At 48.1% G+C, this 15957-nt stretch overlaps 1 protein-coding gene across 3 annotated transcripts in view; it reads right to left on the bottom strand.

Annotated features, from left to right (window-relative positions):
- The window catches only part of LOC144149790 (diacylglycerol O-acyltransferase 1-like), a 148774-nt gene that overhangs the window by 35953 nt on the left and 96864 nt on the right, over positions 1-15957 (bottom strand). For all 3 annotated transcript variants that reach the window (XM_077681435.1, XM_077681450.1, XM_077681442.1), the window contains exons 3-5: positions 2439-2479; positions 1962-2047; positions 1373-1425 (exon numbers count right to left, since the gene is read on the bottom strand). In XM_077681435.1, coding sequence (XP_077537561.1) covers positions 1373-1425; positions 1962-2047; positions 2439-2479 — 180 coding nt within the window. The remainder of the gene's footprint in view (positions 1-1372; positions 1426-1961; positions 2048-2438; positions 2480-15957) is intronic.

Here is a 15957-nt window from a genome sequence, read left to right as displayed (position 1 = left end):
TTTCTTAATTACACAGTAGTTGGTGTGTCAAAGGAATTACAAAGTAGTATAGAGTACCAAGGTAAGTACCAAACGCAGCTAGCGTCGCGCGCTTGGGGTCGACCATGCACGGCGACGCTGAAATTTATTGTAAGCACCATTACCGCACTCCTTCCTGTTCAAGGATTTCCGCAGACAAATGAGTATTTTTAATATTTCGGCATGCTCTACAACATCGTAAACTTCGAACCCTTTGGTTGGACTGATTAGTCCAAAAACGCAGTCATTTTAAATCACTCAACATAGGGAGAGATAGGCCACACTAGAGCTACTAGATCAGGTTTATTTAGTGGCTCTAGTCCACACCACCGAGGATTACGAACAATTCATTGGGTGTCAACTTTCCTTGGTCCTATAGTTACGTGGAAACGGTGTCGGAACGAAATGTTCTCCGTTCCGGCTCGCGTTTCGTTTCATGAATAAAAGTTCCCTTCCGGTGCTGAACCGGAAGGGAAAAAATAATGGCTCTCAACGGTACATAAAACGGCTCGTGGCAGCCCGAAAGAAAAAATGGCGCATTGAGTTTCCGCTGCGTTATGACAGCATGGCTTGTAGCTGATTCCATTGAGTGTGCCGTTGCAACCTGCAATTTTCGCTGCAATCTGGGTATTCTGCTGTTTTCATGCCAAAGATTGCATTTTATTTTTTCTTTATTAGTATGTCGTGTTTCTCAATTTGTGTTAATTCTTGTATACCACCCCCTTACAACTATGCCTTAGGAGAATATAGGTATGTCAAATAAATAAATACATAAATAAATAAATAAATAAATAAATAAATAAATAAATAAATAAATAAATAAATAAATAAATACGGCAGCGACGTCTGCTCCAACTGCAGGCGGCGATCACACGGAGAGCTAAGCCCTGACCATCGAGACCGAAGCATAGTGTTCTAGAACACGACAAACGACGGAGAGAGTAGTAGCAGGCAACAAGCCAGCCGAGGGAAAAATGGCGCCAGCGAAACGAAAGGCGATTGTATACGCCAGGGAACCAGCGACGACCTCCCATCTCCCTGCATGAAAGTTCGATTGAATGCTGTACCTGAACTTTCTAACCGAACCGAAAACCAAGACGCATTTTTTTTTTTTTTTCGGTTTAGCTCCGGAACGAAATAAATAATGTTTCGGTTACGTTCTCGTTACGGCCAAAAATATCTTTTTCCTTTTCCAGTTCCGGCTTTCGTTCCGTTCAGACACCCTGCGTGGAACACGCTGAATCTAAAAACACACGCTCGTATATACGCACGTATACAGCGTACAGCGATCACAACGCACAGCTAGAACCAGAATATAAATTTGACAGCGCTTCATGACAATGGCAGTACTCACCGCAGCCACGAGCTTTTCAGTGGCCAGGGAGCACACAATGCACAGGTGAAGCCCTGAAATAAAAAGGCGCGTCATTCAAACCAACGCTTGACTCAAACCACCATTGGTTAAAAGGAATGGGAGATGCTGGGACTTGCGAATGGTAACAAGAGAGGTAATTGGTAAGCATAGATAGAAGTCAGCCTGCAGAACGTCTATAACTCGAGATGGGATGGACACCTGCAGAAGGGGATGGGCCCAGCAGCACATATTCATTGTGCATACCGGCCAAGGAACAACTCGCCCTAACAGGGTGTAATTTCAGACGCTGGGCTATAGCGCAATTTCGTGTTTCTTCTCCAATGTACCTATGAATTGTCAGGCTAACACATTTTTTTATGTTAGCCTGGCCAACATAAAAAGGCTAACTTTTTTTTTTTTTGTGAACGAAACCCCAGTGGTGAGAATTCAAGATGCTGCCGTCTGTTAAGGCAAGTAATCCTGGCTCATGCAAGCAATTACCGAACAATGAAGGACCACGGCTGCGCGGTGGTTAACTGACGAACTGCAAAAAAAAAAAAGTGATTTACTCAAATGCATGCATGCTTACCCAGTGTAGTGTAAACTGGCGGCCATACTCTGGGGTCCAGTAGCATGTACCGTACCCATTTCCCGGGGTCAACGAGGATTCCATATCTGAGTCAGAAAGGGCGACAAGATTAGAAAGCGTACAAGTTATGCACAGAAGAAGAGAAAGATCTCCAAGTGAATTTCACAGTCTCCACTGAGCGGGAGCCGCTGTCCCGTTTAAACAATCGATACTTTATTCTGATACAGTCCCAGGAGTCGATGCATACTGCATAGCAGGCCCTAGCTTGCTATCGGCCTTGACTTTCCCCCTCCGCCTGCGTCTACAGTGAAACATGAACAGCAAGATACGACGCCGAGGCTGCGCAGATTAGACCTGTTGCCAACTGTCCGCTACTTCTTCCCCCCCCCCCCCCCCCCTTTTTTTTTTTCTTTATTCAGGATTACGGCCGGCAAGATAGGCTTAGAGGGCGGAGACGGGTCAGGTTTGCAGACTCACTTGATAAGGTTCTCCAAGGCCACCCTGCTGTTGGATAACACCTGCGACAACGAACAGTTTTGTGAGATGAAGCCCGGTCCAAGAATAGCCGCGCGACACTGCACGCGGTGAAGGAGGGTGGTCATGCGCAATGCGCGGAGGCAAATCGCAATTACGCCCCCTCCCACTTGTGCCCCGAGGCAGAAGGCCACAGGGGACTGACAACCTCCGCGATCCTTAGGTCATTGAGATCCAAAGAACACGCGTGACTTCGCGAAAACGCTTTTCTTAACCAGTGAGCTGCACACGTTCATGGCTGCACACGCAATTCTCGATGGGATCATAAAAGTTCTTTCGTTTTAACGCATTATTAATTTTTAATTACTCCTTCCTTCTTACACTTAAGATGGGGACAACGTAACGAGCCAGGTTTTGCCTGAAAATCAAAGGCGTGTGACCTGACTAACCAATGGTTTCCGGGAATAGCTTTACGATGTATACGTGAGGTGCGCGCATCGAAAATGGTCGCAGATTTACAGGCGCTACGCATGCACTAGCTTCAAGACGTAGAGTTACTCTTAGCTTTAAGACGTTCGCGTTACCGTGCTTCTGTGCAAGTAAAATCTCCTAAAATGCTGTCCGCCTGTTATTAATTTTTTTTGCTTTTTGTTACCACTCAAGCCGCCAATGAAGGAAGGTCGTCTGATACGGTTGCTTCAAATAGAGATTTTTGAAACAGGCATCCATAGTTGACAGACGTTCCTTGGTAGTATCGCACTGTCACTGTGCATGTCATAATTGTAGAGCACAAAAAAGGGGCGCGTATACAATGGCATGATTCCAGTGTTGGCAAACAACCGTTACTCGTACTCAAGTGCCGCCGAAGATAGCACAGGACTTCCTAGAAGCGCCATCATTTCGAAAGGCCACTCTATAACACTTTCGATCACGACACACACAAAAGTAACGTCCGCCGGGCGCCAGCACGATAACACCTTCGCTTGCGAGCGCGGCTTCTTGTCGACCCTGACCTTGAGTCACTCAGCGAGCCTTGTGTAAGCACATCACGGCGCATCGCATGGTATTGAGAGAAATTGGAGGCGGAAGGAAGAAGAACTTCTGCGAAATTCATTGCGAGAGCTCCGAGCTATACAAAATCTTTAAAACATTCGCTTCAACGGCTACGTCAATCGCGAGACTATACTGCCTTAGATTCCCGTCTACTCATATGAGACGCAGCTTTTGCGAGGTAGCTGCTAACCGACATCAGTAGAAAGAATCTAAGTCCGCGAAAATTTTTTAACAGCGAAGCTGTTTAGCAAATCGCTACTTTTCGTGTCCGCGCAGTTAAAAATACCAAGACAATGCCAGGGAGATTGGCCAAGATTGGCCAAAACGAGCCGACCCACTTAGGGACACCCTCTTAGGGAGATTGGCAAAGATTGGCAAAAACTCCAGCGTCCGCCGTAATCGTGGCAACACTTGCTCGAAATGAGAAAGACAGGCCATAGCGTACGCCCCTCCAGGGTGATATCCAATGATTTCCCGATCGCGGCGGCCGCTTTTCTGATGGAGGCGAAAAGCAAAAACGTTCATGTGTACGAGATTTCGGCGCACGATAAAAATCCCCGTAGTGGTCAAAATTAATCCGGAGCCCTCCACTACGGCGCGCCTCATCGCCTGCGTTGCGTCGGCGCGTTAAACCTACAATCAATCAAATCAATCGATGTCCAATGATTATTTAGTTTGATAACAGCGCTAGGACAGGACACAGAAAAGGCGACACGAGACTGATTTTGTTTTATTGTTTTTATTTTCCAGGGCATATATTCAGCTGCGGCGAAATAAACGCTTTGTTAGCGCCCAGTCTCGTGTCTCCTATTCTGTGTCCTGTCCTAGCGCTGCTGTCAAACTATGTACCAACAAGCCCGTACTAACACAGTTTCTCAGTCAAATGATTATCGCTTCCAAAAAAATGAAGGAAGCTCACATTTATAGCAACAATGATGGAGTAAAGGTCGTTGCGGCAACGAAGAAGCAAACAGGCTGCAATCGTGCACTAAAACCGTCGTGATGGTCGTGAAGGTTGAGTACAGCTTCGCTACCTTCGAGTCTTACACGTTAGTGTGGGCTTCCTCCATTTTTTTTATGCACTGCTGTGGCCGTGTGAAGGCAACTGCTCCCCCACGCAGTGGGCCCCATTTTTGGAGCATGAATCACTCCTAAAACGAGCACAACAGCAGGCTTCGGGGTCGGCCACCACACAGGTGGCAGAGATTCCATGATGCCGAATTCGACCCGCCATTCAGTTCGCAATCGCACATTTCACTCCTGCGACGCAGCATCTGAGGCAGCCCGGTATAACTCCACAGCACTGTGCCCATTCGAAACGGCCGATCCATAACACACTGCGGTCACCAATAAATAGAATCGCTCGGCCAGCCAATCACCAACACGAATCATGGCTTCATGTACTAGCCGACCGTTTTTTCGGACTCCAAAAATTCGGAGTTGCTGGATATTCCGGACTTTCCCGAGGAACCGCCAGTTGTCTCACATGAGTAATGGCTCACGGATTTTTCGGACATCTCTTTGCCTCGGACTATTTTTCGTTCGCCTCAGGTCCGAAAAATCGGTCGTCCACTGGACAGCATGAATCTTGGCTTGACATTACCAGCTTTATACAACAATCAATATATTTGACATCTTCAGAGGCAAGTTCCTGAATCCCACCCACAACTTCAGGGAGCACAGTTCCGCAACTACAGATCTTTCCGGCCGGTAAATAAGAGCTAAACTAAGTACGCGCGCCTTGCCTCGACGAGACCGCGCCACGTTCAGCATGACTACTACCCAAGTGCACGAAATCACGGAGTTTTGTAACCACGTACAAAACTATCGCAGCGAAAACCTCACAAGCATTGTTCACGTAAGTGCGCGCTGCCGGGACGTATTTGGGAAGAACCACAGGAATATAGCGGTCGCTGAGTAGGGCGCAGCTATCTTGCGAGACAAGAAAGAGGCCACTGCAAGGAGATCGGATTCCGCGAACGCTTCATCAGCATTCAGCACAGGTAGTCCTCGGGCCACGCGCCAGGACGAAGCGGACAAGCGGCATAAAGCAAATTTATGCGGCACGCAGCAACGTTACTGGATAAGGTTCCGAATCTATAGCAAGGTTGGCGCGTAGTACAGCTGAGTTGGGATTTCTCTGGGCTATACGGTGAGTGACTTTGGCGTGCACTATAGGATTCATGTACGTAGACCTTCTTATTTTTATTTTGACTCCAGAAATACGCCCGCCTACGGCAGGACTTCGAAAGCTAGCTATGCACAAAGGCAGCCTCACACAACCGACCTCATGCACACTCCGATTCCAAGTTTCACATGAAAAAGGAAGTATTAGAAAACGTTGGCCAGTAACGGGAACGAACACAGATAGTCGACACGTGACATCATCGCCGCCATAGTCTGGTATTTATATATATATACATATATACATATATATATATATATATACATATATACATATATATATACATATATATATATACATATATACATACACACACACACACACACACACACACACACACACACACACACACACACATTGCATTTCGGCTCGATCCGAAGTACAGCCGCCGCCAGAAATCGACGCACCGACGTCGGGTGTAGCAGCAAAGCACCTAATCCGTTACTGTTGACCCAGGTCATTGACAGCTACACGTACAACACACGCCAGCAAATATGAGCGCTGAAATTTAATGCGCCAAAGTTCCACATGACACTTGCGCCACTGAAGTACTGTACCTTAATTATGTTGTTGCTATACGCCTCGCACGTATCCAAGTGTCAACCCATGGGTTGCCACGAATGTGCTACAGTTTACGAGCGCTCCAGGCGGCTTTTTGTCCTGGCGGCCTTACACGAAATCAGCAGCCTCTGCCTGGGATACGGGGTGCACGCAAACGACGCCTTGCTACGAGGCGCACCATAGTGGAGTGCTCCGTTTGAGGCCCACTGAGCAAAAAAAAAATCTGGCGTCGGCATCCGCGACAGCCAAACGGACTCCTCGACAACGCGACTTCGAAGCGTTTCATAGCGCGGGGCATTCCATAGCACGCGCTCTATCTCGGCGGTAGTCCCAGGTGGCCGTCCAAGAGTGCAGCCAAGCATGCGAACCAGCGAAATAAACCATCGTCGTCCAGTGCATGGCGTATGGCGTATGCAACGCGTATACGAAGTGAAGCCATAAAAAAACGCAAGCGGGCAGCGGATCGCGAAGCAAATCGTCTCAAGCGACAACAGGACGAATCAGTTCGAGAGCTAGCGCCGGCGGAAGCAAAGCGTCAGGCGTTCGATAATGCTTTCGCATTCCCAACCCAGCTCAGGTATCCTCGGACTTTTCACTATGAAAAAAGCATACAACTTCGCTCATTCATGCCACTATTAACGCGAGCTTCAATAAACGAAGTTGTATGTATATAGAGGGAAATAGAAGAAAGCGTGGCGACTAACCGGTATATTTTTTTTGCAGTTCTGACGCTACAAGTCCATTTCGCGCGGTTGGCTGATGGCGACCAAATTAATTAACATTGTAATAGATTTTTGTAAATGCAGCCATGGAGTTAATGGCGCTTCGAATAAAGAGTTACGTTACTTTGTGGCGATGAGGCGATTAACTAACGGCTACAGTGTACACCATTTTATCCAGGGATCGCCATCTTGTGTTCGCAGCGCCTCCCGGTAGGGACGATTAGCGCATACGTTTGCTCTGCGCTGTATGCGCGCAAGCTGTTGCTGGAAGTTTTTGGGTTGATACGTACGTTCTACGCTTCGCTCTGCGATATGCTTCTCGTGAGAAATTTAATGCTTCTGTCAAACTGAAGGGATCTACTCCTAAATAGCCACATTTTAGCCCTCAATGCAGCTGAAAGTCGTGTTGGGGTAGCGTGGTCCAATGCGGTAAGGTGTTGTGAATAGGACATGTCTGCAAAAACTTCCTTACAACGTTTCAATATTTGCATTTACCTTGTCGTCGTAAAAAAAAAAAGAACGGCTCTACATCTCGTGCACCGAAAACGAAGCTATGGTACTTCGGGCTTCCTCTATCAGCTTCGTCCTTATTTTCCTATTAGCGCCAATGAGGTTCACTCCGCGCGTACCGAAGGTGTAAAACTAACGAATTTGCTAAGGTTTATTTTATTTCTGATGCACGTGCTATGGAACGCGTCGCAGCCAATAGTAATTGAGCGTACGTCGAACGCTGCTGCGGCACGCGTCGGTGTTCCGGTGGGAGAGGTCCCGGGATTTGCGTACACAGCTTTTGTGGACACTTTTTTTTTTCTTTTTGCCATGGGGGAAAGAAAAGATCCATGACTTTTGCGAACGCCAGCTGGGAGCGCGCTTTCGCCAACCTATTATTCGCAGATGCCTAGTAATTACTAGTCGACTCAAACTTCTCCCTTTAGACCCTTGTTTACGCGATCCGATTCGATTCGAGATTTCGCTATTCGCACTTAGCTTTACTTGTGGTTAAACTGCGGCTTAAGTTACACGCGTACGGAAACTTCGGGACGACACACGGAACGATGATGACAACGCCAGCGCGTAGCGCGCAACTTAAGGAGCCATGAAGAGAAAACACAAGTTTGATTCATTCAAAAGATTGCCTCGTTAGAATCATACTGATACCACTTTTAACGTGAACTTCGCTCAAATAAGCTACATAATTAGGAAAACAAGGAATGGCCATGGGACCCAATCGCCCATTTCCCGCAACAGAACCTATGATGTCAAACCAGCCAGCTCTGCTTGTCGAACGAGCTATTTGCGCTTAAATTTATGGCACATTCTTTTTAAAGCCGTAAGAATGGTGGGGCAAACAGCGGAGGTTACGAAAGCACACGTAAACATAGAAGTGCCGATGCGTACTGCTGTGGTACTGCGCGCACTATGCTTGGTTTAGCTGCACAGGACTGCGGGGATTTCGGGTTGTCTCAGGCGACACTGGCGGATTGACGCAAGCAACGGTGTCTTACGTGACCATATTTGTCGAGCGAGCACTATGTTTCACGCAACGATTATTTTTTCCCCGAACAAAAACAAGCCAGGTTTAAATACGGTCAAAAACACTTGCCATAGGTTCACTAACGGTAAACAAGGCTTTCCAATCGGCTGCCGAGCGGTCGGCTCCCGTGATGTCATTGCAGACCACGAAAACGCACGATTTAGCGGGAAAATCAAAATTGTAACTTAAATTAATTTCTCAGTGAATAAAGCATCGGTTGCATTCGGACGAGCGCTGAGGGCACTGTAAAACACGAAATCTTTCGAATAACACAAACTTGTATTTTGTCTTCGTGGCTCCTTTAATGCCCAGTTGAACCACAAGTATGCAAAACCATCTAGCCCGATCAGACAGTTGAAAAACAAAAAGTACGAATAGGAAATAATTGCAACAGCATTCGTGCACTTCTTGCCGAGCAAACGAGAACACTCCCGTTACGCTAATACCATACATCAATTTTTTTCTGCATGACGGGCATTCCCCTATCGCGCACGACACGGCCGTTCGTAAGAGGTGATATGGCCGTCGACACTTAAAGTAGCGTATAAAACGGGGCTAGTTGGTACAGATTCATCTTCGCAGCGCACAAATATATTTGCGTCTCTTCAATAAAAAAAAATAGTTTTGGTTCAGCGCTTGCCCAGTGTTATCCTCCCTTTTGTGCCGTTGTTTGTGCGCTGTGAAGATGCATGGACACTGCACATACAACGCTGTAGTTTTGCAGATCATGTATCCCCCCCCCTCCCCCTAATCCATAAAGCACAGAATGTTTGAATCAAAAACAGGCTACATATCTACACATATCTACACAGGCTACACATCTACATATCCGAACCTGACAGATAGAAGCTCGAGCCAGTGGACTGAACAAGAGCCGGGAGGGAGATAAAAGGCGCACGCGGTATGCAAACAAACCTATCCAAGTCGGCGGGACGGCACGTGCCCAAACGAGGACAAGTATGCTAGCCTCCATAGATAAACAGGTCAAGGTTCGCGACGTTAGGGCGCGTCGCATGAAACGCAACACAACACGTGACACGTGCCAGATAAGGATGGCCGCGCCTCGAGGCGGCACGCTCAAGAGGACTGAAGCAAACCCGGAAGGCCTTGAAGTACTATATACACACAACACAAATTGTGCAACAAGGTATAAGGCGCAGCACTATAGTCTGCAAGGCTGAGTGGCCTATGCATCCAACAGCTGCGGTGCGTTCCCGCTTCGGTTGAATGACCGAAGCGGGAACAATGAAACAGCACCTGCGCCGGGTTCCGCTTTCTTTCGAATGCCTAAGCATTCCTCGTCGAGTACCAGGACGTGAACAGTCTAATGTCGAATAGGCAAAAAAATGCGTACTCGGTGAAGTTAGGATATTTAGTCGCCAGAATAACGTAATTGCAGAAGGAAAAATACATAATCCACCAAGCAGAAGAAAAAGTCGCCTAACATGAAAATCGATAGCCAAGCCTGGCCCCACTTGGCTACTGAGAGACAAATCTGTTAATCTCGCGACTGATAGCCAAATCTTCCGAATCAAACATCGTCCGTGGCAGCAAGCAAAAACAAAAATGAATACCTAAAATGAGGTCACGAAGACGCAAAGACGATTAGCGTAAAAATGCAAAAAAAAAAAAAAAGAAAGAAGGAAAAGATGCTGTCTAGGTTGACGTGTCCCTTCGATGCACCACGTGCAAGGTTGGTGGAACGGAGGACCGGCGTAAGAATGCATTAGCAGACAACTTAGGTAGCTGTTTAGTATGCTACATGGGGCGAGTTGGTCATCCAGTAAGCTATGGAAGTGCGGCTGTTTCCATCCAAGCGTGAATTCTGCTTCGCTTTGGACGACCAGTTTCAGGGGGAAAGCCCAAAGATTCTGCGAACGGTAAATCTGACAAATCTGAAATGCAGCCATACAGCCGGCTACAAAGCAAAGCTCACAAATATCACACTGAAAAAAAATTCACCCCCCCCCGTCCCGTACGAGGACGAATTTTTCTTATATACTGCCAAGTAGCTGACAAAGCTGTACAGGTTACTCGCAGTTTAGATGTATGCCGAATTTCCCTTGGGTTCGCTTTTTTCAGCCATTTAGGGACATAAAGGTGGGTTTGGGGGTTCCAACCCCCTCCCTCTTTCCAGAAATTTTGTCGGGGCAGCGCATAATTGAGTGCGTGTTTCTTTCGGCAAGATGGCTATAACCCTTAACACCCACGAAAAAACATTTTCTGGCTACGGACCTGGGTTGGCCATTCGTACGGAGTGCGTGGGAGCATTTTTTCCCCTTCCGGGCCTTATCTGCGAAGTACAGCCGGCAATGTCGTGTAGCCCTTGCATGGAGTTCCGCCCTGGCGAGACCTTGAATGACTAGTCCCAGACATTAGCAGCACTATGCTGCCATCACAAAAAAAGTTAACACCAGCATCCGTCGCAGCTACCTTTGGTGTCTGAACTCCAAGCAACACTTTCTAGAGCCCTTCAATTTCGTTGTGAGGGAGGGATCTAGAAAGAGGGCCCTCCCACACAACGAAATTGAAGGGCTCGTATTGGTTAGGGTCTTCCTATGGAGGCATTTGGCGAGTAGTTTTGGCTTCGCCAGACACTGAAAAGTAGGCTTTACAGCCTCAATTACAGCGAGTTACTCTTTGTGGACCTAAGGTATACCATGTGTAAGGTCCACTTACGCGGTCAGTGGCCAGGCGCGCAGGCTGCGCGTGAGAACCCGCCACTCTGTCTGGCGACGTAGCACTGCGCTGCAGCCGTCGCCAATTCGTCACGGCGCGCACGGGAGACGGATTGTCTGGCCCACCGCATACCACAGGGATGATCCCCCATTGAGAAAGCAGACAGCGCGACCGGATTCCGGGACCGTCTGCTTGACGCACGGAGGTGGTGGGATTATCGGCGTCGGGACGAGCGGCGCGCGAGCCTCCATTGTTAACGCGCCCTGGTCAGCATGACGCACTGTCGCCGTCTTTCGCTTTCACCCCGCGGGGTCGCACGCACCTGCTCGTCTGCGAGCGTGCCATTGACCCGAAGATGGCGGCGCCTCATTGAATATTCCGTGGCGTGCTGAGTGACAGCTGTCTACGTGAATTTGGGCACTCCCTTACGCATGTACGAAAGCTACAGGGGCGTTCCCGAGAGAGGGTTATCTCGAGGTTTTATAAGGCCGAACTTGGCCGTTGGAAATCGTTCTTGTCTGAGCGCCGAACTGGGCAGTTCCCGGCGGGACAAGGAGTCTCGACCGTTGAAGCTAGGTTGGGATTTGTGAGCCCCCTAGGTTAGAGGTTAAGATCGCGTCGGAGGTTTAGGGTGCAGCGCCGTACCTGGCAACTAGACGGATCTTGCGGCGAGACAGAGTCTCGCCGCAAGATCCGTTTCTCGAGCGGTTTGTGTACGCTCCGAGGATAGGAGAGTTAGACGAAGTTGAGAAGCTCAAGTGATTTGTGCGCACTTGGAGCCAGCGTCTAGCTGAAGTTTGAAGTTTTCCTTTTATTGCTCATGTACCCAGTTTTCCTACTGTAAATAGCTGTATATAAACTCTCCGCTTCATTTAATCAACCTCAACGCCTCGAGTTCGTCAACACCATCGCCCTGCCAGCCTCCTGCCAAATCAACCTGAGCCCGGGCGATTGGGTTCCTGATCGACACCGGACTTCGGGGAAACGAACCACAACCATCCTTACTGCATGGAAGTAAGGTATACTATACATAAGCTATACCTTGGTGTATATACCTTATGTACGCAATGGTATACTGTATACATTTGTATGAATTGTACATGTATTGAACTGCATTTATTTTTGTGCCACTTTGTACAACGACGGTTCTTACCCGTCACGTCTTACCCGTCCGTGCACGCTGCCGACTGCGATCGTTTCGAACACGACTCACTCACTGGTCGCGGACGCTTCGCCGAGCATATGGTCTGCTGTCGAGATTCGTTGCCATGGTCAGTCATGCCGCAAAAGCGACGTCTCGAAGACTCTCTCTGACCTGGTTGTCGCACAATGTTCCAAATTGTTGGCTTCGAGCCAGAAGTGAACCACTATGCATCACAATATGACGCTGAAAGTACGTACTTGTAAGCAACGAGATTTTGCCTGAGCCGGTTGCAACCCCGTTAAACTTGCAAAAATAAGATGCGGCTGTTTCGGAGCATTTTAGCTGCCCAAGTCTACGTGCAGAAGAGCGGTGTGGTAGGCGACAGCGGATTGGATTTGCTTCACATTATTTCCCGGCAAAACGAAATCGCGCCGTGAAAATGAGCGCCTGATTCTTGTTTAAAAAAAAGAAAAAAAAAGACGCGCACGTCCCATTGCCCAAAAACAAAAACAAATTCCCAGAATTGTCGCCTACTTGGTTCCCTCAAACGAGTACAAAGCTGAAGGAAGAACTATTACCAATAAGTTCGCTTGGCGAGTTGATATTGATGACCGGAACATATACATTCGCTACATCAATCTGCAAGCAAGTTCGACGAGTCTCTAATTTTCAAGCGCTTTCCTCATCGTTACCGGCGCTCCCGCCTCTCCCATAAAAGGAACGTATAACCATCAACACAGCCATCATTTCGCTGAGCCGAGCCATAAAGGATTCTCGTTTTTAGTCTTGATGTGCACCATACGAACGTGCTGAAGTTGCTAAAGCCTCAATTGAGGAAATCTGTGCGCATCAGACGCGACAACTTTCGATATTTTCCTGCATCCTCATTGGGCAAGAAAGAAGAAAAATCCACAGCCGCCAGTTGCGCCTGAATGGAAATTTACGTAAGCAGTAGGTAGGGACACCGAATTGCCTAACAGCAAAATCGGCGTTAAAAAATTGCGGCCGGGTCTGCTGATTTGTGCGAGTAGTTCAGCCCCACAGCCTCTGATGCTGTCTTGCTCTTTAGAAAATATTTATTAATTTCGCTCTTGAATCCAAATATTCTTTAGACACAGCTGCCCAGTCATTGCAACGAGCTGTGAAAAACAAGTCCCCTCCAGAAAAAAAAAAAAAAAAAATGAAAAGCTCAGCATCTAACTTTTACTTGAAAGGCAAGTCAACAGAACCCCAATGTCACAAAAGGGCAAGAAAACGGCTATAAAGCCGATTAGCCCAGTCAATGTCTGTGAAACTGCTATGCCGGACACGTATCAGCATGCATCTCCGAACCTAATATGCCGACACACTTCTAGGCAAAAAATGCATGGTTAAGCGCGGTTGTCCAGCGATATCTCGGTTTTTGCGCGAAGGGCACACGCACACAATTGCACCCCAAGACAAAACCAGACACTACTCGGCGCAGTATATAGCAGCTAGTTGTAGGCGCGAACACGCCGTGAATTTGTACGCAGCCAGCGCCTCCTTGAATCCTTATCTGATGGCCCGCACCCAAGGAGGTTTTATACAACCTCCTTGCCCACACCCTTACTCTTACACCTGTACCCCTTTCTGCTTCCATCCCTTGGAACGAACGGGCGATTAGATGCTTGCACTGCGCAACCGCCCCAGGCGCTGGGTCGACCTTGCAGGTCAGATTGACGGAACGAGGCGTTTTGAGGGTTTGTACCTGGATTAATAGAGCATTCGCTCTGTTAATCCAAGTCATCAAATCCCAGGAATTAATCCCAGGCAGTCGTCAAATTCGTGGATTCGATGGATAGCATATGACGGTAGAGGTAACTAGATCATGGGTGGGAGAAAGGCAACGGGCGTGGCGTACGGGGCGAGGATAGACGGTCAGGTTTGGGCCGTTTGCCGGGTTAAAGGGATACCGCATTTGGAGAAAAAGATTGCCCAATTTCCTTACCCGATTTACACGCATTCCTTAACGAGGAAAGTGCGCTCGAATGTGCCGTTTCCCTCGCCCCGTACTCCCCGCCGATTTGCTGACGTCGACTACGACGACACACTGGCGCATCCGCAGGGCTAAATTTGGCGTATACGTCTCGCAGGTTCAACCATTGCAACACGCGCGCTCGAACAATACAGAAAATCGATATCACCCATACCGTGGGTGAAAATAAAAAGAAAGTTTTGAAGGCTGAGGTTGCATGAAAACACAAAGCAGTGTAACGTCATTGCGGTAGTTTATGCGGCGGCCGCGAACGACGCTATTGCCTACTCGTTTGCTACCCGTTTCAGATGAAATCTGTACATGTATCTGAAATCTGAAACTTCATCTCTTGACTGCACCCTCTTCTGTATAGTTACGAAATGAAGTGCATGCCTGGGTTTAACTGCACAATTAATTGGGGTTCGGAAACATTGGAGTGTGAGCTATCATCAATTTGTGCCTGTTCTGAGGAGTGCCTTATCGCTGGCGCTGAGAGGAAGACCGAGCTAAATCTGCGCAGCTTTCCTCATGAGTGTTACCAAACGCAAATGGATGGCAATTGTGTTTGATGGTACAAGGGCTACTGGAACAAATAGCGCCAAGATCGAAAAGCAATTCGTCTCCTCCTGTGGGGCTAGCTAGGGAAGGTGGTATGGAAGCTTTCGTGAGCTGGCTACGGCACGCTCCTCTCAGCCGCAGAGATCCTGATCCATTGAGCCCCTTGATGGAACTAGTCATGCGTTTAAAGCCCATGAACAATTTGCTTTCCCGGCTTCAGTAAGAGCGCTATCGTTGAGGTCGATTTGCCATCGCTCTATACAGACGTATAGGCGAATTTCAGTCCTTTGTGGGAATGCGGAGCCTTTTGGAGAGATGGTAATGGCTTGTACTTACTTTCGGTTGTGCCTCGCGACCAGGAGGACTTCATATTTAGCAGGAAAGCAGTTCCTGCCCCTACTGTTTAGCTTTTTGCATCTCGCTGAGGGTTTCCTAAAAGGTATGCCCGATATGCACTGCGTATACCTAGGTCATATATATCCAAGCTCGTTATGCCGTCCGCGTGTAGGGTGTACTTAATGTCTACTTTCTGTAGGGCCAGATAGATTCCGCACATTACCGCATTAAAGAGAACTGAGGATACAGAACCTTGAGATTTGCCTGAAGCAGGTAGTTCTATGAATGGTTCGGTAGAGAGCGATCCCACAGCGACGGGAACTCTTAAAGCCAACGTAAGCGTGTAGCGCGGTTTCCAGCAGAGCGACATCACCGAACGCTTTAACGCGATCCACTGTTCGAATTCGTGGCGCGCGCGAACTGTTTAGAATAGATTTTCCTCTAGTTCTGGGACATCTTGGGTCGAGATGTGCGGTCTGAAGCGAGGCACTTTCCAAGATCGAATCGGGAGCACTGCGTTTGCAGGAGATTATAAGAAGAGTTGAAACTTGGGCCGCTGGTACATAACTTTGAAATTAAAATAACAACGCGTCAGAAGGGACGGAGGAAAGCCTGGAAGGTTAGGTCTTAGTGTTCCTCCGCGTGGGGCATTTCAACTGTGATGCCTCACGAGTTGTCTTGCCCGTATCAGGCGCAGCGCACCATAGACGGCTACATTTCGTGCTTTAAATTTGACATTTTACGATTTATTACT

Source organism: Haemaphysalis longicornis, unplaced genomic scaffold (assembly GCF_048455015.1).
Source record: "Haemaphysalis longicornis isolate Haplotype H1 unplaced genomic scaffold, Haemaphysalis longicornis Haplotype H1 scaffold_1, whole genome shotgun sequence".
In the NCBI taxonomy this organism is placed as follows: domain Eukaryota; kingdom Metazoa; phylum Arthropoda; class Arachnida; order Ixodida; family Ixodidae; genus Haemaphysalis; species Haemaphysalis longicornis.
Note: the sequence above shows the minus strand (reverse complement) of the source record. Positions and strands in the feature narration are given on the sequence as shown.